The sequence below is a fragment of the Ovis canadensis genome, chromosome X (genome assembly GCF_042477335.2).
Source record: "Ovis canadensis isolate MfBH-ARS-UI-01 breed Bighorn chromosome X, ARS-UI_OviCan_v2, whole genome shotgun sequence".
Lineage (NCBI taxonomy): Eukaryota > Metazoa > Chordata > Mammalia > Artiodactyla > Bovidae > Ovis > Ovis canadensis.
Window position 1 is genome coordinate 42,134,040 of NC_091727.1, and position 24,482 is coordinate 42,158,521.

General features: G+C 37.7%; 1 protein-coding gene across 4 annotated transcripts in view; it reads right to left on the reverse strand.

Moving 5' to 3' along the window:
- CASK (calcium/calmodulin dependent serine protein kinase) overlaps nucleotides 1-24,482 on the reverse strand; it is a 382,943-nt gene that overhangs the window by 64,127 nt on the left and 294,334 nt on the right. For all 4 annotated transcript variants that reach the window (XM_070291515.1, XM_070291514.1, XM_070291513.1 and 1 more), the window contains exons 11-12: nucleotides 18,381-18,502; nucleotides 1,812-1,889 (exon numbers count right to left, since the gene is read on the reverse strand). In XM_070291515.1, coding sequence (XP_070147616.1) covers nucleotides 1,812-1,889; nucleotides 18,381-18,502 — 200 coding nt within the window. The remainder of the gene's footprint in view (nucleotides 1-1,811; nucleotides 1,890-18,380; nucleotides 18,503-24,482) is intronic.

Below are 24,482 nucleotides of genomic sequence, written 5' to 3' on the forward strand. Positions count from 1 at the left end.
AATGGAGTTTACCCATTTAAAATTTGATTATGTGACACGAGCCCCGGGGAAGTCCTCCGTTCCTTTTCAGAGTAAACCTATTAGTGCAGTTCTAACTGTAGATAGTTGGATTCAGAGTGGTTATACACAGTGCACTCAATTCTAAAAGTCAAGCTGATCAAGGATTGCTTGAGCAGTATTGGCTGTCAGGGGCATGCACGTCATGTACCCACCAGGAGTCTCTTGACTTGCCTTTGAGAATCCTACAACTGAGGCAGGAAGGGATGTAGTCACTTAGCCTAAAGATTAGATGTTAGCTAGTACTACTCAATCACCTCCTCAGGTAAGAACCAACCAACGAAAACTACAGGATTCCTTTCTTATTGAAACGTACTCTTAAGTCATGCTGATTAGGCTGTTAATTCATATTGGTTAATGATAATAAGCCAATTCTCCTTTGGTGTATTTTATGCTTTGAGTTTTTTACCAGTGACACAAAAGATGAAACAATATACTCTCTCTGGTTCTCTGTTACTCTCACAGCCTATGATTTTAAGCACTGCAGTGTGGTCTCCTAATTTAGAGAGAGTCTCTTCTGACTGTTGCCACCTCTACTTCCTTGGTCTTGCTTCTCAGGGAATATATATTTTCCAGTACAGGTTTTGTGTTTAAAATCTGATCGGGAAGGAATTAGGTCTTCATACTCTTTCACATAGTAATTTCACTTTATAACAAAAATAATTTTTTTCAAAGGAAAATATTTCTTTGGATAAAGACTTTTATGACATCAAAAAGTGAAAAGAAAAGAAATCACTAGGTGTCTAACAATGGAGGCACTGTTAATTCATTATAATTTAGTAATAGCAAAGAAAAAACGATGCCAATATTAGAACTTTTTTACAAAGACCAAGTAGAAGCATGGAAAAATGCTTATTATATTATATTAGATTAGAAAGATTGGGGCTTCCCTAGTGGCTCAGATGGTAAAGAATCTGCCTGCAATGCAGGACACTGGGGTTTGATCCCTGGGTTGGGAAGATCCCCTGGAGAAGGGAATGACTACCCACTCCAGTATTCTTGCCTGGAAAATCCCATGGACAGAGGAGCCTGGTGGTCTACAGCCCATGGGGTCACAAAGAGTTGGACATGACTGAGCGACTAACACTTTCACTTTTCAACAGAAATATACATTTTGATTGTAACTACAAAAAATTTATATGCAAATGATAGTGAATAGAAAAGGGGAAGTGAAAGTAAAAATTACTGTGTAAGGAGATGGGATTATAGATGAATTTCTACTTTCCAAACTTTCTGCAATATTTTTCTAACGTTGAAAACATGTTAACATGTTTTCTAATGTTTCTAATGTTTTCTAATATTTCTATACTAAAAAATTCAAAAGTTTGTGAAAGATGTACATTAACCGGCAACTTATAAAAATGACTTCTCTCGGAAGTTAGCTGCTATAAATATTTAATTAACTTTCGAATATTACCACCTTAAAAAAAGCAACCCAAATTTTCATAGCACATTGATTTCCACCAAGTGTGGTAAAATAACGTTTTCCTTCTTTTTAAAAAGAGAAGTAAAATCAATATGCTAACCTGTTCAAGTTTACATAGCAGAACCAGAACTAGAAATGGTGCTGCTGAGATTTCTTTTTTCTCTTCTGTATGTAAATGCTCAGTGATAAACTTAGAAATACTAAATCTGAGTATAATAGTCCAACTGTGACTTCAAGGCAACTGCCTCTTACTGTGTGGCAGAAACATTTTTCATTAAAGGTAGCACATATGAAACCCAAATACATTTACAAAATACTTATCACTTACCTCTTTGGCTCTCTGTACTGCATCACTTGGAGGATTCCTGATTTGCGGTGAAGACTTCGTGTTAATTTTGTCGTACAGCTAAAAGCAAAGGAGAATATCCAATCAACATTCATAATTCCCGGCTAAAATTCAAAGCTTCATATTTATTATCTCACGAAACAATATTTTCCCCTTAAAAAGGCATGCTGATGATCTGCAGTTCTTAAATCTCTTATTCATTCAAATGAGATTTGTCACGATGAGTGCTATGCCTATCTTTTAAAAAATCATCAATATTTCAGTAATCACAGCATTTTTTTTTCCTCTGATAGAAGCGACATTTAATAAGATGAATAGAGAGTAGAAAGAAAGAATGCTTTCTGGCCAAGAAATGTCTGAAGGAATTTTTACAGAAATCTGAATCTTGGGAAAGGGCAAACCCAATTCCTTCTAGGAAGGAATGTTCTCATGAAAGGTTTATACTTGTTTTACTAGGGCTGTTCATTAACAGTATCACTGCTGGCATCCTTCAGCAAGAAATTAAGGACACAAACCTTTTTCCTTTTTAACCTGTAAATTCATAGATTACAAGAAGACATAGAAAAGAATCAATATTTTAAAAACTCCACAAATCTAAATGATCCAAAATTTAACTTTCTGAAGAAATTTAAGAGAAAGATGTCTGTAGAAATGCAAGTAAAATATTACTTTCTGCCTCAGATGAAACATCTCATTCAACAGTCTGCTTTGAAAAGTGAAAAGCTGAAAATGATCTCAGTTAGTCTGCCACTTCTATTTCCTAACTTCTCTAAAATAGGTGGGGGGTTTTGGGAGATTGGGTTTTTTTTTTCTCTCTCCTACGTGCACCAGTGCCAGTACAGAGGTCAAATACTGTAAACATTCTCCAGATTACAGTTAAGACTTGTTTATACTGATGCAAGATAAAACTTTACGACTTGTAAATATTTGTGCCATACCATACATAAAAATTCCTAATGATTGACAGGCAGACAGATAGGACAAATAAATAAAGCCTAATGATAGCAATGTGAAGATATAGCAGTGACCATTTGAAAAAGTTAGCAGTAAGAAAGTACTACTAAATTAGAGCTTAAATAAATAATGTAAGAAGGCTAGTAAAATATTGGTCTATTTAAAGTATTATATTAACATTTAGAGAACTAGCAATATGTGGCTCATGTATAAAAGTTTGCTCAAATCCCTGTAGCATACATAAGCACAGTCTCTGTCCTTTGAATGACTTCCATCTCTAAAGATTGTGAATTCTGAAATTTGGAACCAGTGAATATGATTTTTCAGTAGAAATAATATTATATACTGTCTCGGTTCTCAGACTAGTCTATAGAGACAAATTAAATACTGTACATCTGCAATAAAAAGTAGGAGGGGAAAAGAACCCAACCCTCCAAAAGTAAGGAATTCTAAGTTAAAAATAAAAAAACACATTTAAAATAGCCAACACTTAAAAAATATCACCTGACATGTCATCATATTAATAAGCAAACAAAATAAAAAATATACATGGATATTGAGAAGATTTTTAAAACTCTTGAATGCTGTTTAAAAACAGACCAAATTTAATTTGAAGCTTTATAAGTTGTTGGCACTGTCGTTTATAATTACAATGTCTTTATAATGCCTAATTTTACCACAAAGAGTTTTGCCATTTTCTTGACCAACTCAAAGTCACTCAGTCATGTCCAACTCTTTGCAACCTCATGGACTATATAGTCCATGGGATTCTCCAGGCCAGAATACTGGAGTGGGTAGCCTTTCCCTTCTCTAGGGGATCTTCCCGACCCAGGGATCGAACCCAGGTCTCCAGCATTGCGGGAGGATTCTTTACCAGCTGAGCCACAAGGGAAGCCCAAGAATATTGGGGTGGGTAGCCTATCCCTTCTCCAGTGGATCTTCCCAACCCAGGAATCAAACTGGGGTCTCCTGCACTGCAGGCAGATTCTTTACCAACTGAGCTATCAGGGAAGCCCTGCTTGACCAAGGACTATTACTAATGTTACTTTGAAAATTTTCAACCATGATTAATTTCTGTTTATACATTTAATAAATGCACATTAGTTTTTAACTCACAAAGCAACAAAACTTCCAAGCTCCCAGAATCACTCTACCACTGGAGGCTTTTTATTTTTGGCTTGGTCTTACAACGTGGCTCCTTAGGTGAGTGAATCTTGAGAACAAAGGCGGGCTCTCTTTGTTTATCACCCACCCTTTGTCGCCTGCCCCCATCTATCAATATACAAAGTATACTTAGAAAGATGGGGTTTGGGGACTTGGCCTGCTGTCTTAGACTTTCAGTTAAAGCCCAAGCTAAGGCCAGTAGGAAGTAAGTGGTCTGTTAGTAAGCTGCCAGGCCACCCCTCTAGGGCTTGCTGAAAGGTAGCTAAATTGGTCCTTCCATACTCATCCCAGCACCATATTTTGCCTGACATGTGGCGTTTGGGGTCCCAAGTGAAAAGAGCCTCCTTCCTGGTTGGAGGCTGCCTGGGGCAGTCCTTGATGGCAGGGTGAGAGGTCAATAGCAGGGTAGCCCGCACTTGCAATGTATGTTGTGGCAAGAATGTGTGTTTTCCGTGAGTCTGGGAGCTGCCTCAGAATGTAATCTGGCTGGAGCCATCTTGGTGGAAACCTGACCAAGAGGGTTGTTTGCACAGAGCAAGGGGACCCAGAAGTGCCTGTGGGGTCATGGCTGAAGGCAGGAGCTGAGAGGGTGCTGCCGGGGCCAGCAGCAGAGTACACCGATGACGCAGAGGCAACCTGGGACTGAGACAACATCGGGATGCCTGCCATACCGTGGGCGCTAGCAGCCAAGATAGCACTGGCTGCCTGAGGGACATGACGACAGGGCCTGCTGTTGAAGTGTTTTCTCTCTTTTCTATGATCAGACTCTCGAGCCCTTTGACATTCAGTAACAGCACTCTACTATGAGGCTGAGTACATTGTAGATGTTTAGTAAATGTTTCTTAGAAAAAAAGAGTATTTAACTGGTGTACAGGAACTGTAAATGGATATAAAAAAAAAAGAAAAGAAACAGAGCAGGAATACTTATTTTAACTTCTTTCTTTAGGAACCAGATATCATGGATCATCTTTCTGACTGTACAGTTAAAAGCCTGCCCTCAAAATTAAGAAATAAATTTTGACCATATTAATTCTTTTAATTGTTTTGCTATGTTTCAGGCCTGACTTCAAAAATTTTTCAAGGTAAAAGAGATCTTAGATATTGACATGATTCAACTCCTCCATTTTAAAAAAGAGAGAGCTGATATCCGGTGACATGAAGAGAACACACAGCATCCGGAAGCCAGAGTAGCAGGGAAGAGACCGGCCTCCTGATGCGTGCTGTTCTTTCTCTCACATGACAGTGCCGTGGCTTCCATTAGAATTCAGTAACACAGACTCATGCCAGGGAGACACCTTCAGCAAATATGTGGGGAAAGAACGGTAGAAAATGCCATTTATAGGCTGTAGGGGAAAAAAAAAAAGTAACTAAATATGATTTGAAAGATATTAGGCAATCAACTGCAAGTCTTGCCCTATTAAAGAACGTTTACAATCCTCATCCTTGCCCGGCCAAATGATGACCATTTCAGTTTTGTGGGCCATATGGACCCTGTCACAACCACTCAACCCTGCTGTGTGTGTGAAGGCAGCCATCAATAGTCCATAAATGAATGGGCATGGCTGGGTTCCTATAAAACTTTATTTACAAAAACAGGTGGCTGGCTGGAGGGCTGGATTTGGCCTAACAGCTGTAGTTGCCAACACGTGCTCTAGAAGCTCAAATTGAAGGTGAACTGAAATGACAAAATATATTTCTGTTGGTTGTTTGCTTCCCTGCCATCTGAAGACTTCAAGCGTGTTTGTAAAGCTGAGGTGTAGAAGGTGAGGCAGAGGGAGGGAAGAATATTAATAAACTATTCCTAGAGAGAAAACAAGAATGAATGTCTTAGGGTTTTTCTCTTTCTAATGCAATTATAGTTACGCAAGTTCAGCACTTTTTATTAAAATGCACACACGCACACACACAGCCCAAGGCAAAACGAGGAAACGTGAACAGCTGCAAGGGGAACAGACTGTTTCACACTGTGTCAGTCCCAGACAGGCCTGCTCACTGCCAGTGCCTGGCACTGGGTCATATGCGACCCCACACGGCTGCAAGGACACGCTTCATCTGTCTGTCTTAAGGAGTGTAAAAAGCACAGTTCCGTTAAGAGGCCCCATTCTATACTTGAGATGGGTTGTTTTTGTATAAAAGCAGAATGAAGCTGGTGGTCATACTAAATTGAACTCTGCTGAGACTATACTTTCAAACATAATGATGGTGAAATAAGTTGATGTCACTTTTTTTATTTACATGCAAAACACTAAATCAAGCTTCTTTTTTGTTTTTTTAACCCTACTCCATGGCACCTCACTGTCTTCTGATTTCTTTCATCAAATAGAAGCTTCTGTTTTGTTCATAGTTTGTACACAGTACTTAGCAGTATCAACATTTAAAATGGAATGGCTGGTGGAGAACCTATAAAATTACTATCATCAGGTTAGATGTCCCACTAACTTACTAGCACAGAGAAAACCAAACCTAAAGGACCAGAATATACTGTAGATGCGAAAGATTATGACTTTTGCTATAGATATGAGCCAAATAATGAATGGGTTTGTAGAGATGCTGGAACACAAAAGTTCATTAAGCTACCACCATCTTACCACCTAAATCAAAGATATCAAAGAGAGTCCCCACTGGAAAAGAATTAAAGTTTTCAAGAGTCAAATATTTAGCTGCAAAGTATGCAATGAAATGTGTCTTTAATGTTAGTAAAAAGATAACAACCGTGTTCACAAGTTTATACTGCACAACGATAATGGGAATTGAAATGACTTGCTCTGGAAACAGACTATCATATTAAGAATTTCTTTGTAGTTGCTGTGAAGAAGCTAGGTGATTAGGAACAAAGTTCCAATGTTGCATCTTTTCAATGAACCCAGCAGATCAGCCATTGATATCCAACAGTATTTTATTTTATTTTATTTTTTGTTTGAGATACATTTGAGAACTGGAAAAATGTTAGGGAAAGGTGATTTAATAATAAAATATAAGGAACTGATATTCAACTACTGTGCTGGAGGTGGTCTTCTGAAGCTAGAAATCAGAGAACATCTGAGCTCTAAAGAACTACTTTTCCTGCTCAAGTTTATGTATCAACTTACTGTCTTTAGGTTAAAAATATAAAAATGTCCTCTCAAAGATCTTTAGTGTCATTAAACATGACAGTCGCAAAATAAAAAGACAACCTACTGAATGGGATAAAATACTTGCAAATAATGACTGATAAGGGGCTAATATCCAACATTTATAAATGACACATATACAACTCAACATCAAAAAAATAAAAGAAAAAGAAAAAAGAAATAATTATAATGTGATTAAAAAATGGGCAGAAGAACTGAATAGGCAATTTTCCAAAGAGGAAATGCAGATGACCAACAGGCACATGAAAAGACACTCAACACTGTTAATCATCAGGGGATTGCAAATGATAACCTCAGTGAAATATCACCTCACACCTGTTAGAATGGCTATCATCAAAAAGAACACAAATAACAAATGTTGGTGAGGATATGGAGAAAAGGGAACCTTAGTATGCTGTTGTTAGGAATGTAAATTGGTATAGCCACTGTGGAAAATAGTATGGAGGTTCCTCAAAAAACTAAAAATACAACTACCATATGATCTAGCAATTCTATTCCTGGGTATGTTTCTTAAAAAAAAAAAAACAACCAACCACTAATTGGAAAAGATACCTGCACCCCAATGTTCATAGCAGCATTATCTACAATTGCCAAGCTATGGAAGCAACCCAAGTGTCCATCAATAGATGAATGGATAAAGAAGATGTGGTGTGCGTGCACACACACACACACACACACAATGGAATACCACACAGTCATAAAAAGAGTGAAACCTTGCCATTTGCAGCAGGCATTATGCTAAGTGAAATAAATCAGACGGAGAAAGACAAACACTGTATGATATCACTTCTAGGTGGAATCTAAAAAGAAAACAAACTAGTGAATATAACAAAAAAGAAAGAGAAACATAGAGAACAAACCAGTGATTACCAGTGAGGAGGGGATTAAGAGGGACAAACAATTAGGTATAAAATAAGCTACAAGGATTTACTGTACAACACAGGAATATAGCAAGCATTTTATAATAACTATGGACTATAATCTTTAAAAATTGTGAATCATTAATTGTACTGTGCTGTGCTATGCTTAGTCTCTCAGTCATGTCTGACAATTTGCGACACTATGGACTATAGCCCGCCAGGCTCCTCTGTCCATGGGGATTCTCCAGGCAGGAATACTGGAGTGGGTTGCCATGCCCTCCTTCAGGGGATCTACCCAACCCAGAGATGCAACCCAGGTCTCCTGCACTGCAGGTAGATTCTTTACTGTCTGAGCCACCACTAGGAAGCCCCACTAATTGTACACCTGTAACATACAATATTATATGGCACCTGTACTTCAGTTTAAAACAATGACATAGTTGAAACTTGGAAAACAGCAGTATATTTAACAGTGGTATAAAGATTGTGTGATGGGAAACGTTACGTGTGAAATAAACACACTACAAAATTTAAAATGGCATTTTCAAATATTTTAGGAGCTACAATTAAACTTTGGGAAGAACTTATATAGTCTATCTTACAAACCTAAAGATGATTATGCATCATTGGGATATTATGATTTAGAAAAGGAAATTAAGTCACTGAAGGCATTTTGCTCTCACAGGATTAAATAATGCCTATTCTATCAGCATAAAAAACTGCCTAACAGTTTATATTTTGTAAAATTTCTAAAAATCAATTCAATTAAAATAATTGAAGAAAGCACTCAAAGATTAGTCATGCCGATGACTCTCCATCTGAAATGGAGATAATATATTCCATTCATTTGATGAGCATACTTTCATTATCTGTACGTGATCCTTCACAGTTTGTACTATGTACTAACTTTCCCTCTAAAAGTTCAGAAAACATGCAGATAGCTAAATTTTATAAATCTTAAACTAAATTTGTTTCTCACTTGAAAAAAACGTGTATCAAATCCACAAATCTAGTGATGGTAATAAACTGGCAAGAGTTGCACCTCGGAATTTAGATTTTTCCTAGAGAAAGATTCAGGGCTGCTACCAATATTATGGCCCAGTTTAATACTGGATAACTCAATTTAGAAATGGATACCCAATGGAGTTTACTTAATGGCCAATAAGAATGTTGCTGGAGACCCTTAAATCAAGTTTTATAAACTCATGGTTGGGGTGTATACCCTTTTGAGTCTTAGGACTGGCCTAGTGGCCTAGAGATATACTGCTCTATCTAAATCCATGGTAAAAGTTTTTTTCTGATGGCAAACAGGAAATTAAAAATCAATATATCTGGACCATTTTAAGATTTCCTGAAAGGGTTGCAAAATACACTGGATCTTGACAGCAAAATCCTACCAAGGAGGCCCCTGTTTGGTTTAGGTTTTCCCTGTCTGTGTACAGAGCTGCTTGTGTTTCAATACTATTAGAACATTGCTCTTTCAGGGATTTATCTTTGATCCAAGAAATTAAGACTTGCTTAACCTCCTAGTTCAATCTAAAAAGACTGTTGATGGCCTAACAACACAGGCCACTGTGGTGGATTTCTGTTCAGTTGGCTGCTCGCTCTGAGAAACTCAAACACTGGCCTCAGATGACCTAACTTGACTGACCTCACTTGGTCTTTTTCAGTTGGGCAATAACTCTAAAATGAAGTCTTGTAAGAAACAAATCATAATGCCTATTCTTGAGCAAGCAAAAGAAAGCATGAGGAAAAATAACCAGTTAGATGATACAGGCAGGCTTTATTTTACTTTTAATTAAATCTTATGAAATAGGGCACTTTCGAATACTAGATCCAAGTTTTCCCAAATGTGAGAAATTTCACTATGATATACGTTTCTTTTCCATAAAAAACCTACTAAAATTTTTTTTTAAGTGCTAAAACCTCATTTTATAAGGTGTTCTTCTGAAACATCTACATTAATAGTTAAATACTATTTAGGGTAACTGAATTTCCTATTATTAATTTGTTGCTTTGAAAGAAAGTATTTACATTAGGTATGTCATATGATATTTCATTACTGAGGCAGTTCAGTAAGTTTTGATTTAGGATATGAATTATTTTGTATAAGGAAACACCAAGCATTGGTACAAGTAGCTGTAGCAAAAATGAATTTCTGTTGTGGGAAGTTAAAAGAGAACAAAAAAGACAGTCTGGCAGAAGTGGTTTTATGAGATAATGTTTGAAGGACCACAAAGAGAAGAAAGCAACTATGTTCTTGGATGTGAAGGCTGCAAGCCAACCACATTGAACATTCTTCAACTGAGCATACCACATTCTTTTATGGGGGAACACCCCCTCCAACCCTTCCCTTGGGAACAGCATGAAGAAGAATCAGAGCCTGTTGCACTTGGAAGGCTTTTTGAACATTCCCCTGCCTTCTGGTAAAGTCGACTATAGTGCTACAAAAATAGAAGAACACTCAGTGGGAAACACTGGTGCTGGGGACAAGCTGACTCTTGGTAATTTAGAGTAAATTCCAGTCACTCTTTTAGGAGGTGATTCACCTGGACAAATAAGGGAATGACAGGGACTGCTGTAGTTAACAACAGTTTCAGTGAAACTCACACATTCCTTTCACAGAGATGTATATCTTAGGAGCTAACCTGGAGACCACAGAGAGAGCAATTGCCTGGGGATGAAACTAAGGCTGAATTCCCCACTACTGGCTACTTTTACCTAGAGGATTTGCCTTTTCCAAGTATATAATTATCTACCACAAAATATTGATATTGGATGAATGGATAAACAAAATGTGGTATACACACAAGATGGAGTATTTTTCAGTCTTTAAAAGGAAGGAGATTCTGATACATACTACAACAAGGATGAACCCTAGGAACATTATGTTTGGTGAAATAAGCTAGTCACAAAAGAACAAATAAGGTATGATTCCACTTCTTTGAGGAACCTACAGTAGTCAAATTCCTTGAGACAGAAAGTGGAATGGTGGCTGCCAGGGGCTAAGGAGAGGGGGAAATGGTTTATTTACATCTTCCTTACTTTCTTTCACCAGTGGTTATAATTTTTGGTGTATAATCTTATATCTCTTTTATTCAATTGTTTTATCCTTTACAATAGTATTCTATTTTAAAAATTTTATCTTCACTTTATTCATTGCTTTTGTATAAAAGTATAGTTAATTTTTGTATGTTGATCTTGTATCCTGCAGTTTTGCTAACCTTACCTATTAGTTCTAGTAGATCTTTTGTAGTTTCCTTAGGATTTTCTATGTATAAGAATATATCTCTATGAGAATATGGTTTTACTTCTTTTCTAGGCTGCATGCCTTGAATTTCTTTCTCTTGCTTTACTGCACTGGCCAGAACTACCATAAAAATATTAAATAGAAGTGGTAATAGTGGAAAATCCTTGCTTTGTTTCTGGTTATATTAGTTTTCTATTGCTGCTTAACAAATGACCATATTCCTAGTAGCTTTTTTCCTCCCTTTAAGTTTATTGATATTTACATTGAGAATGAAGAAAAACTAATTTGAAAATATTTAGGTCAGATGATATTTCTAGTTCTCTTTATCTTAGGAATGTTGTTTCATATGACACTTTCCCTATTGATACTAATATTTTGATACGTTGATGGAAACAGACATTGGAGTTTATACCCAACCAGTTAAAAACAGAGGAAAGAGACCCCCCATGTCTAAAGCAAGCTTGTCAATCTCCAGCCCCAGGAGGGAGGGGGCACAAGGCCACCTGTGCCCGGGCACTTACCACCCAGATGGTTTCATATTTGCTGAAGTTTACTCTTTAAGACTACATGGGACCCTGGGAAGGTACCAGTAGCTCAGCCTCTAAAGGTCCTTAGGCCTTATTTTTGCAGACATGTAAGTGCAAATCGACCAGACTACAAATCCATGGGAAACTTAGCTTTGGTATTTCCTGACTGGTAACCTATTTAGACATCCAAACTCAACACTGTATCAACTTACTTCTCAGACCCCAGATTGCTCAAAAACATCCAATTATTGCAGAAGTTCCATGTTTTTCCCTATTAGGAAACTTCTGACTTCTAAAAATAAGCTATTTCCAAATATGACTACCAATTTAGTATCTTTAAAAAAGCAAAATAGTAAATCAAGAGTTGTAGTTTAGATAGAAAAACTCTCTAACTCTCCCTAAGAAGCTAAAAAAAAAAATCATAATAAAGATATCAATAATATAAAATATGGAGGATTAAAGATATCAACTCATTTCTACACAATATTTTAAAATATTATTTTACTATAAAAATTACTTATAATATAAAACTGCTAAATTGCTATTGTAGTTAGTCTTTGCATTATTAATCTAATCACTGATTTTTTTTTTAAGAACTTGTCAAGAAAATAATCTTAATTAAGTGGGGCACCACATTTACCATGGAAACAGCAGTCTGTAACAAATGTTAACAGCTGCTCAGAGGTATGACAGATGGTGGGTGAATGTTTAAAACTTAGTCGTCAAAGTTTGGCAGAAAGGAATAAATGTGTAATTTAACAATGTTTTGTAACATTGTTGACTTACAAAATAAACATTAATTCTGTACTAGGAAAATTTCTACAAGAACTTAATAAGACTGAGAATCACCACCAAATGACATTTGCGAAATACTTTATCTCTGGAAAAAACTCTTGATTTTTCAGCCCACTGAAAACGCATCCATCATCTCACCATCCAGTGTATCATATACAAGTTCCAAAACTGATTCAAAATATTAGTAAAAGAGATAATTACACGTTCACATCAATTCCCAAGAAAGAAAGCCTAACTAATGAACAACAGGGTAACACTTCATTATTTTATAGTTGATTTTTATAATCTGCACTCAAACTTGAAAAGTCAATTCAGGGCAAAATTAGTTTTCCATGCTGTGCTGGGCTGGAGATTCTCCCCTCAAATTCATGGCTACCTGGAATCTCAGAATGTGACTTCATTTGGAAGTCAGGTCTTTGCAGATAGTAATTAATTAGGATGAGGTCATATTGGACTAGAGTGGGCCCTAAATCCGGTGACTAGTATCCTTATAAGAAGGCCATGTGAAGACACAGAATCACACACATACAGAGAATGCCCTGTGAAGATGGCAGCAGAGACTGAAGTACTGCAACTACAAGCCGAAAAACACCAAGGATTGCAGGCAACTACCAGAGCAAGGGAGGATTCTTCCCTGGAGCCTTGGAGGGAGCATGGTTCTGCTGGTACCTGACTTAAGACTTCTAGTCTCCAAAAGTGTAAGAATAATCTGTTATCTTAGTGAAAATCGCTCAGTCGTGTCTGACTCTTTGTGACCCCATGGACTATACAGTCCATGGAATTCTCCAGGCCAGAATACTGGAGTGGGTAGCCTTTCCCTTCTCCAGGGGATCTTTCCAAACCAGGGATCGAACTCAGGTCTCCCGCATAGCAGGTGAATTCTTTACCAGCTGAGCCACAAGGGAAGCCCAATTGGTTATCTTAAGCCACCCCATTTGGGGCAGCTTTAACAAACACACGCCAAAGTGTATTTTCCTAATACTGATCAATGTATTTCATATACAGAGCATCACTGTGCCAGTGCTTTAAATCTTTGAAAGCAGAAATATTGAAACAAGCTGGACCAGGCACAGTTCCTCCTCTTTATCTCTTCCTACAAAATGAGAATCAGCATATGTGTGCCAGGGTGAACTAGTTGAATAGCAAATATTCAGACATTCTGGATCTATTTCTAACTACAGATTATACTAGAATTCAAATCAGAAAGCATTTCCTCCCTCAGTGGAACCCACAGTGTTTCTCCTTTTGTTTTAATGTAAATTCTTTCCATACAACAGATATTTTGTTTCCCTCAAACTAATTCTAAGAATGTTTCTTCAAATTCTGAGCTTGTTACTATTTTAAAGGCATGGCTAAAAAAAAAAGAGTGCTACACAGTCTTTTATCTTCTGCAGGAACTTAACCTTGTTTCGTTTGGTCAGCTGAAAAATTATGGCCACATAGCGATTGTGAGTGTTATTGAATTAGTAGAAATTACTTAAATATAATAAAAATATTTCATGAAATGACTCAGTGAGATTAAAGTAGCAATCAAGACATGGTCCACAAAACAAGGCCACTAGGTGTCACTGCTTGGAATTCTTGAAAAAACCAACAGAGATTCTGCAAAACAAAACAATCTGATTCCAAGAACACTAGAAGGAAGGACAATGAACGGTTAAAGTTGAAAAGCTTCTTCTCAAGTGTTGGTCTGTATAATGATCCTTTTTTTGTTATGCAGACCATAAGTACTGAAGTACTTAAACATTTTTCAATGGCTAGACTTCTCTAAATGGCAGCCATGTGAACACTTCATGGATCTCATGATTGAAATGTTGCCTGTTAACTCTGAAACAAGAGCTTAATGAGCCATATTTAAGGGCTGTAGATCAAGGGGGCATTATCTCATTTAGGATGATTGAGCTTTCATTGAAGGATGGCTCAGTTTGGATCAAATGCATCCCAATACTGCCCAGAGCTGGCCTTATAGTCAGTCATCTCAGGAGAGTTCTGGGCTTCACACGTAGTGCTTGTCTGCAAAATTGTTAAGATGTGATGCCTTTGGGGGAGCACAGCTTATTTTTAGGCCACCAGCTCCTTTTCAAATAGAGATGCATTGATGGGGCAGATACTGATACAGACACTTCTCTAAGTTTATAATTAATAAAAATCCAAAGGAACTTTAAACATATTTTTCCTCACTAAAATCTACGAATCTCTCCTGAAGTGGTGCCAACGTCTACCCAAGAATGCAGCACTTATTCAAAATAAATATTTGCAGTGAGGTCTGAGAAGTTTAGCATTGGATGGTAATGGTAGCCTGGCTCAGTTTCAAAATCCAGCCTGTGTTTGATTATCTGCCCCTCTTTGTAGAAGCTAGCAATGTTCTTGTATTTCCTCTGCAGTCTCAAGCTTGGTATGCCGTTACATTAAGTAAGAAGAATACAACTCTGAAAACCAATTTGGGCTTCTCTTAGCCTTTAAATGACAAAAAGTCCTTGATCTAAAGAAGGCTAGTAAATCTTAGCACTGACTAGCGCTGAAATAAACCAAACCAAATCTTCATGCTCTGCTGTAGCTTCTTTCAAACATCCTACTTACTAGTTTTAGTAAAAGCTATATCTTCTATGGAAAATTCACAACTGTCACAACTTTCTGTATCTGGGACTTCCCTGGTGGTCCAGTGGTTAAAACTCTGCACTTCCACTATAGGGAGTGTGGGTTCGATCCCTGGTTGGGAAATTCCTGTATGCCTTTGCCAAAAAAAAAAAAAAAAACCAAACCAACAAAAACAAAAAACCAAAACCAAAAAGAACAAAACTTTCTGCATCATATGAAACAATAATAAAGAATAGATATTTAAATAGCCAAGGAAAAGAGGTCAAACTAATTCAAATAACACATTAACAAAAACAATGATGACAAAACAAAGGAGAAAATGGAATGCTAGGAGCTATTCACAAAATAGAATGCATTTCAAGGGCTTTTTGGTGTCCAAAGAAAATAACAAGCTATTTAAAATAAATTTAATCTGAAATGTTCTCGAATTACTTAAGATAAATTACACTAAGGAGAAAACCCATTTCCTTATCTTCCTGAGCACATTTTTTAGCTTTACTGAAGTATAATTGACAAATAAAATTGTAATATATTTAAAGTGTACTACATGATGATTTGATAAATGTAAACATTGTGAAAGGATTCTAACAATCAAGTTAATTAATACATCCATCACTTCAAATATTTATCATTTCTTGGGGATGAGAAGACTTACGTTCTATTCTCTTAGCAAATTTCAATTATAAAATACAGCGATATCAACTATAGTCACCATTCTATACATTAGATCCTCTGACCTTGAAGGAGGAAACAGACAGAGCTGGACTCCATCTTAGGCCAGGCTGTGAACATTAGGCTACACGCATGGTCCACCCTCCCAATGGACTCTGAACTTTGTGCCCGGTGTCTATAGAAATGGCATACCAATGGAAAACCAGACCCCCCCCCCCCAACCCCCGATAAAAGAGCCTCAGGACTTGTACTTGGACTCTCCATTGCCTAAAAGAATATGCTAATTGTCTCTGTAACAGAACAAAGTGGTAAATTCCGTTATGTTTACTGGGATATGACCACAGGCCTATTGATAATATCCACTGTTTATCTAGTCTTGTGACACATGAATCGTAAGTTAACTTTGATCGTATCTCTCTTTTACCTTGTCCAGACTAGTTTCAAGGAATTTGGAGAGGTGGGTTTGAGCAAGTACACTTAGGGTATATAAGGTTTTCCCCAAAACTGGTTGGGGTCCTTGGCTTCAAGAGGAGACTCTGCCTTGGGCCCACCAGTGTAATAAACTGCACTCCACTATCTGCATTGTCCTTCTGAGTGAGTTTGTTTCCTGAAACGTGTGGCTACAACAACCTTATTTATCTTAGAACCAAAAGTCTGTACCCTTTTACCAACTTCTCCCCATTTTCCCCACCTCCCAGCCTGGGCAACCACCATTCCACTTTGCTTCTATGAGTTCGACTTTTTAAAAAATTGATACTATGCAGTATTTGTCTTTCTCTGTAAACTATTTCCCTTGTATGGCTGAGTCCTTTAGCTGTTCACTTGAAACTCTCACAGCATTGTTAATTGGTGGTAGCCCAATCCAAAATAAAAAGTTAAAAACAAAAACAACCAAAAACAAAACAAAACAAAACCTATTTCCTAGCTCTCTTGCAGCTACTTAAGCATGTAACTAGTATTTGCCGGTGGAACATAGACAACTCTGATACAGCCCACTTGCAACCCTCACCCTGCAAAATTTTCCATTTTCTCTCATCTGCTGGTTGGGTGCAAAGGATGCAGTAGAAGAAGCCTGGATCCCTGAATGCCTGTGTGGAAGAGGCTCTTCCTGCTCCTCTCCTTCTCACCTACTGCAGTTGACTGTGATGTGAGCAAGAAATAAACTTCTATTCTGTTAAGCCACTCAAATTTTAGGACTGGATGCTGTAGCAGTTATTCAGTCTTGAATTGATACATATACTATGTTAAAATATGTAACTATTAAAAAATGGTAATTAACTTGATCAAATCTATGGATAGAAGCAACAGTGAGATACTATACTTGGTGGGAAGTTGAGACATACTGTGACACTCTTAGCTTGGCTTTTCCCAAACTGGTCCTTACCAATTTGGCAGGATTGTGAATGAAAATTCTCTGCCCAAATTAGTTTGAGAAATGCTATTAGAGTTAATTGTTTTTTTTGCTATAGGACATCTTAGAGATGGTATATACTAACACCTGTTGTGAATCCATATAAAGGGAATAAAGAACATAGCATTTCCCAAACTTATATAGCCAGTAAAAAATTTTAATCAATAAATTTTAGATCTACTCCTCTCTCTTGAATGGTAACACCCACAACTATCTCCCAGAACAGTGCTCTGTAGAATACATCATGGGAAATTTTGCAGTAGTTTAATTCATATAATATGGTCGATTAATCAGTGATCACCACAAAGTTCTAGGCATCCCAAAGCAAATTTTATTCTTATTAAGGGAAGATTTTTCTTGTAAAAAGACTAATATGTACAAGTAGACTAATATGTGCTAAGAAAGGTATTTTACTTAAAAATATGACTGAAATGAAGGCAGATGTGAACTGTTAGCTTCTGACTTGTACCTGTCAGTGCAGTCTGTCATATTTAATAATGGAATATATCCTTATGCTTTAAAGAGAGACACCGAGTTTATGAAAACCAGCAATGTTAAGTATGAGATGTGTGTGTGAATAGAGTCCGCTGCACAACATCTTGGAGAAGGCAATGGCACCCCACTCTAGTACTCTTGCCTGGAAAATCCCATGGATGGAGGAGCCTGGCAGGCTGAAGTCCATGGGGTCGCGAAGAGTCGGACACGACTGAGCGACTTTGCTTTCACTTTTCACTTTCATGCATTGGCGAAGGAAATGGCAACCCACTCCAGTGCTCTTGCCTGGAGAATCCCAGGGATGGGGGAGCCTGGTGGGCTGCCGTCTATGGGGTTGCACAGAGTCGGACACGACTGAAGTGACTTAGCAGCAGCAGTGCAACATCTAACTTAATTCTCTCTCTCCTATACTCATGTTTGAGGTGCAATGTTTGAAAACAATATTTAGAAGCAATGAGAGGCAATCACAGCAAAGCTCAATGGATTCTTCTAAAGACATACATATATACTTATTTTTTTCCACTGGACTTGTTAGGCTCTGTTGCATTTCTACCATATATAAGAGACTTAATTTCAGTTATGAATCTATGACAGATGACTTCCTGCATTTCTCACAGACGGGCAGCAACTGAAAAAGGACTGTTATGGTAACTGTTCAGTTAACCCAAAAAAATTAATAAAGAGAAAGACTTACATCTAGTAGTGTATGAAGATGCTGATCCTGGAAAACACTGTGTAGAAAATCTAAGTCCTTTTCACTGCAGTCTGTAAGTGCATGAATCTCTTCCAGGCTGTCCAGCACCTGTGACACTGCTCCTAAGGGGAACAAACACAACAGAAACAGCCAGTAGAGAAAGTCAATGTCAAACCCACCTTAATAACCTAAATCTGACATTTCAGAACTGTGGACTAACACATTTCAAAGGTTCATGTCTTTACTGGAAAACAGACTTAGATGTGTTTCATATCACTTAATGATAGAGTATTTGCAGTGAATTTATGTTTTTAACAATGTATTTGCACGTTCCTCATTTTTCAAAGTAAATTGCCTCTTGTCTTACTTGGATTAGGGCAATTCATCAACTACAACTGAGCTACTAGAAGATCTGGGTGCAGAAAGTCATACATCAGAAAGAGACTGTGGGTTCCCAGGACTCCATGATGTTTTGAAATATGATAGAAATAATGGAGATGGTCATTTCACACAGGGGCTTTCCAACAAGAACAGAAGGTGAAGCCAGACGTAGATGTGAGGGACAAACCTTCAACTGGGAGCTCCTGCTATGTAAATCCTTCTAAGGATTAAAAAAAATAAAAAGATTTATTTAATTATTTAATTTGGCTGCACTGGGTATTAGTTGCGGCATGTGGGATCTAGTTCCTTGACCAAGGATCGAGCCCAGGCCCCCTGCACTCTGAGTGTGGAGTCTTAACCACTGGACCACCAGGGAAGTCCTCTTCTCAGGATTTTTAAGGCTCAAACTTAACTAGCAAAAATCCCACTCCATTATTTTTCCTCCTTTTACATACAAAGTCAGTTGTTCTCAGTTAATTGGGCCCCCTTTTACTAAGGATAGATATACTGATTGACACGTCAGAATACCACAGTAGATATTAGGGGAAATAATTTTTGTAGGACAGTGTGGTCACTTTAAATTTCCTCTAATAACTGGGAATCCAGAGAGGTAGTAACAAAGTCACTTAGCCTTAAAGAAATGGTTAGCCTGTTCTACTCTGCAGACAACACGCACATATGCACTCCAGAGAAAGAAAAGCACCCTGAGAGCCTACACTTCAGGACATTAGTGTACATAGTGTTAGAGACATTCTAACAATAGGTGCCTCACTGCACATGTAAATCTTAAATCTGTAGTTTTCAACCAGCAGCAATTTTGCCCCTCAGGGGGACATTTGGCAATGTCTGGAAACACTTTTGATTGTCACAACTATGATGGTAGTCAGAGGGGGGAGATGGGGAATGGGGAAGAGTACTACTTTTCCAGAAGGCAATCTGATAATTTATATCAAAGAACCTCAAAAATGCTCATGCACTTTAATTCAGGATTTCTATTCACAAAAACTTACATTAAGGAAAAAATAGGAATTGTAGAAAGATTTGTGTCAGGATATCTATCATATAAAATGGATAAATATCTAATAATTAGAGAATGATTACATAAACTATAGAACATCCACGAAATGGAATACATAGCCACATGAAATTCATTTTTGAAGAATTTTAAAGACAGAAATCTGCATAAACTGTGTACCCCCAATTATAACTGAAAAAAATACAAATTCAGAAAAAAAACCCAACAGAATGAAAAATACCAAAAAGATAATAGTAATTATATTTACTTTCCAGCTTCTATTTCATTCTGTGTTTGTCCATATGTTCTAAGGTTTCTACAATAGAAAAAAAGTTGCTATACAAGCAACTGCTTTTTGTAGTATTTAATTATGTTAAAAATTTGGGGCTTAAGACACATTAAGTGGTTATCTATGTGGAAATTACTGTAGTTAATTTTTAAAAATATTTGACTTTTTCCCTTTCAGTTAATTGTAGATCCACATGAACTTGTAAGAGATAATACGGGAAGATACCATGTGCCCTTCACCCAGTTTCCCCAGTGTGGTAACATATTGTAAACTGTCATATAGCATCACCAGGAATATTGACATTGATAGAGTCAAGCGACAGAATATTTCCATCACGCCAAGGATCCTTCATGTTGCCCTCTTATAACTGCAATAATTTCCTTCCTGCCCTTCCTACCTCCTAACCCCTGCCTGGCAACTAGTAACCTGTTCTCCATTTCTATAATTTTGTCATTTCAAGGGATCTATATAAATGAAACAATATGGTGTGAAACCTTTTGGGACTGGCTTTTTTGACTTAGCATAATTCTCTGGAAATTCATCCAAGTTGTTGCATGTATCAATAGTTTAATCCTTTTTATTCCTGGGTAGTAGTCTATGGCAGGGATGTGCCACAGTTTACCATTAATCTGTTGACAGGATTGTGAATACTTTCAAATTTTGAATAATTACACCTACCAGGCTATTGGTATGCCTTTATTGAAAACAGTAAGTGGACACTAAGTGGAATAAAAAAGGTACAAGGCAGAAACCAGTCCTCATTTCCCCTGCTAGTCTTAAAAGTGTATTAATCTAATCCACTTCCTTCTCCCTACTCATCTCAGGACTTTTACTTTGTTCTGAGAAGGAAAAAAATATCTGGAAATTAGTTAAAAATCAGGTCTCTTGTCATCCCTCACTAAAAGCCTTGGAAAGCAACAGGTGATGTGAAGAAATTAGTCCCAAATATTCCACTGAGTCCTTGATCCCGGTACATCATCAACAACAGAATTATATGATGCCAGGTTTATAAAGTTACTAAAGCCAGTTTTAAGCTTTTGGATTAACTGCAACAACAAAAATACTAATGAAATGTGTATTTTTTTTTGTATATTAAAAAACTTAACAGAGAGCAGAGAAAGCTAATTACTATTTCCACTCAGTTATCTTAGTGGAATCTTATCTAGTTTTTATTGTCTCTATCCAGCATTGCTTATGCTGATCTATTCTATCTATATCTATTCTATTCTATGAAGTAGTTTATTAATACTATAAGATTAAAATAAAACAAGCTTGTATCTAGCGAATACTAAGATGGTAAGTCTAACCACTGGGAAGCAACTTTGGCTGTATCAGACCAGGGACGTATCATTTGTTGGTTTGTGAACTCCCAAAGCTCTATGCAATCCCTGTCCTACAAGCATCTCCATGCATTATCCAACATGTGCACTTGCTCACTCTTCATTTCTGTGCTGTGAGGTCCTTAAGGCAGGCCAATATTTGATTAACTTCATTATCTCCACAAAGTATGCCTTGAATGAAGTATTAAAGAAACAAGGATAAGAGCAGTTCCCAATTCCTGAGTGTTTGTGATGTGCCGGGCACATCCCCAGGACAACATAGTAAGGTAAATACAGTACCCGACCTTTCTAGATAGGGAATTGAGGATCAGAGAGATCAAGGAAGGTCACAGCTAGAAGTGGTAAAGCCAGGACTCAACCCAGTGTGTCTGGATCCAAAGTGTATGTGCTTCTTGACTTTCTATGGTAACTGGCTGGATTAGGAAATGGAGGGAGAACCTTCAACAAGAAGTGACACGTGGTTTATGCATGGATATGGAGGTTAGAAAAGAATTTGAATCCTACTGGGTCAGACAGTAAGCAAAACTTTTATCACATGTTCCTGCCTTTGCCAGGTATGAGGCAGCGGTTTCAAGGAAAAGAGATATGATCCCCGGTCTCAAGGAAAGGGCTCTCATGCAGGTGTGTGATGTAGGCACATTATACCCGGAAGCAAATGATTTAGAGGAGGTAAAAACTAAAGTGGCACAGAAACAGGCTGCCCAGGGAGAAGCTGGGACAGTCTCAGAGGAGAGGCGAAAGTTCATGTCACTCAATCATGTCCGACTCTTTGCAACTAAGTCAGTTCCTAGGCAGATTGATAAGAAGTCCGGGGTCTCCGAGGAGGAGAGAGGGGTCTGGTATTCTCAAGGAGTAGGAAAGGACAAACATCTTTTTTTTCCCCTCTACATTCCTTAGTCTTAGTCATATAAAACTTTTTTTTTTTAAAGCCTGGAACTGATGATTACACACACACACAAACAACTCAGTTTATACTAAGGATTATAGAACAACAATGCATCCTACTTGAGGAAAGGAACCCCTTTCCTTCCTGAAAACCTTCTGACTAATCTTGTGATCTTAAAATGTATATTATGGGAGTGGGTCTGATAAGATCTTTCTATTGTTAGGTTATAATTCTGTCATCTTAAAATGTAAATTGTGGGAGTGGGTCTGAGGTGAAGAAGTGAAAGTCGCTTAGTCGGGTCTGACTCTTTGCGACCCCATGGACTATATAGTCCATGGAATTCTCTAGGCCAAAATACTGGAGTGGGTAGCCTTTCCCTTCTCCAGGGGATCTTCCCAACCCAGGGATCAAACCCAGGTCTCCTGCTTGGCAGGCAGATTCTTTATCAGCTGAGCCACAAGGGAAGGGAGTGGGTCTAGTAAGATCTTTACAACCTTGAGACATTCTTTTGATTTATTGTAATAACCAATTAAAAAAGTATAGAACTCCCTTTTCTAAGACTAGTGAGTGGGGGCACTCTCTGTCCTCCTTCTGATATCTATGTCAGAAGCTTTCTCTGTCTATTTTCATACTTAATAAAACTCTGCTGTACAAAAGCTCTTGAGTGATCAAGCCTGGTCCCTGTTCCCAAAGCTAAATCTTCGGAGATCATGAATCCGACATCGTTCACCTTAAGCTATCATGATCCCATTGACTATACAGTCCATGGAATTCTCCAGGCCAGAATACTGGAGTGGGTAGCCATTCCCTTCTCCAGGGGATCTTCCCAACCCAGGGATCAAACCCAGGTCTCCCACACTACAGGCGGATTCTTTACCAGTTGAGCCACCAGGGAAGCCCAAAGAGGTGGATGAGCAGGAATTCAACACCTCCACCTAGGTTTCCAATCTGCTCTGACAGACCCAGTGGATGCTTTGCTGGAAAGCACAAGGGCAACCATTAACCTGTGTCTCTAGTAGGTAAGACCTACCAGGTCAACAGGTCTATTTAATTTCCTTGGATCTGTCACCTTTTCTGAATTGATTTATAGTCTGATCTTGTACCCAAATGTGATTAACTTTGTAGGTTTTCAATCATGAAAGGCAGTATTTCCACAGGTGTGCTCAAGTTGCCTCTTTCAAGCTCTGAAAAGTGTCCCTAATTTAAAAGTTTCTGTCATTAGCTAGGAAACTTAATAGTCCTTATTCCATCCCTCCTTTGTCTTTTCATATTGAATAAACACATATTTTTGGTCTAACCTCAAGATCTTTCTTTACTTTTGATTGTTTTAACACCTCTCCTGACACTGTTTCTAGTTTCATTCGTTCGTTCTTTGAGTATGACCAGCAGAACCACATCTCACAGATGGGTAAACTGATATCTGCAGTTCAAGTCATGTAAAATCTCATAATTTTTCAATTCATTATAAAACATTAATATACACAAAGACATTTCTGCGGCTTTTCCATTGTTACTGTTTTACATACAGAGGCAGAAGTAGTAATTAATGTAACACAACAACACACCTAGATCTTAAGTTGTCACTCGTATTTATTTTGTTGATCAATAACTGTCATATCTGAAAGAACTACTCAGTTTTCTCAAAAACTGAAAAGGATTTTTTTTCTATGAAACCCCTGAATGAACTTGTGACTATCTTGAAAAAAAAAATCAATAAATAGCATGTAAGTTCACCTCAGAGGGCAATTTATCTAATGGCAGGACTGTAGGTATTCCATTCACTTTTGTTTTCTAGGCTACATTTTGCAGAGTGTTTTGTACAAAAAAAACACTAATAAAATATGTTTGATTAAACTTATTGTTTTCTTCTGAAAGTAGCATTGACATACACACACTACCATGTATAAAACAGATGGCTGGTCAGAAGTTGCTAAATAACCACGGGAGCCCAGCCTAGTGCTTTGTGACAACTGAGAGGAGTGAGATGGGGCGGGGGGGGGGGCGACAGGGGGGAATTTAGAAGGGTGAGACAGATTGGGGGGGAGGGGAGGGAGGGGATATATATATTATTATGGCTGATTTGCATTGTGGTATGGCAGAAACCATCACAACATTGTAAAGGAATTTTCCTCCAATTAAAAATAAAATAAAAAATTACTGTTTTCTGAGCAAATTCTGAAGCATTGAAAAT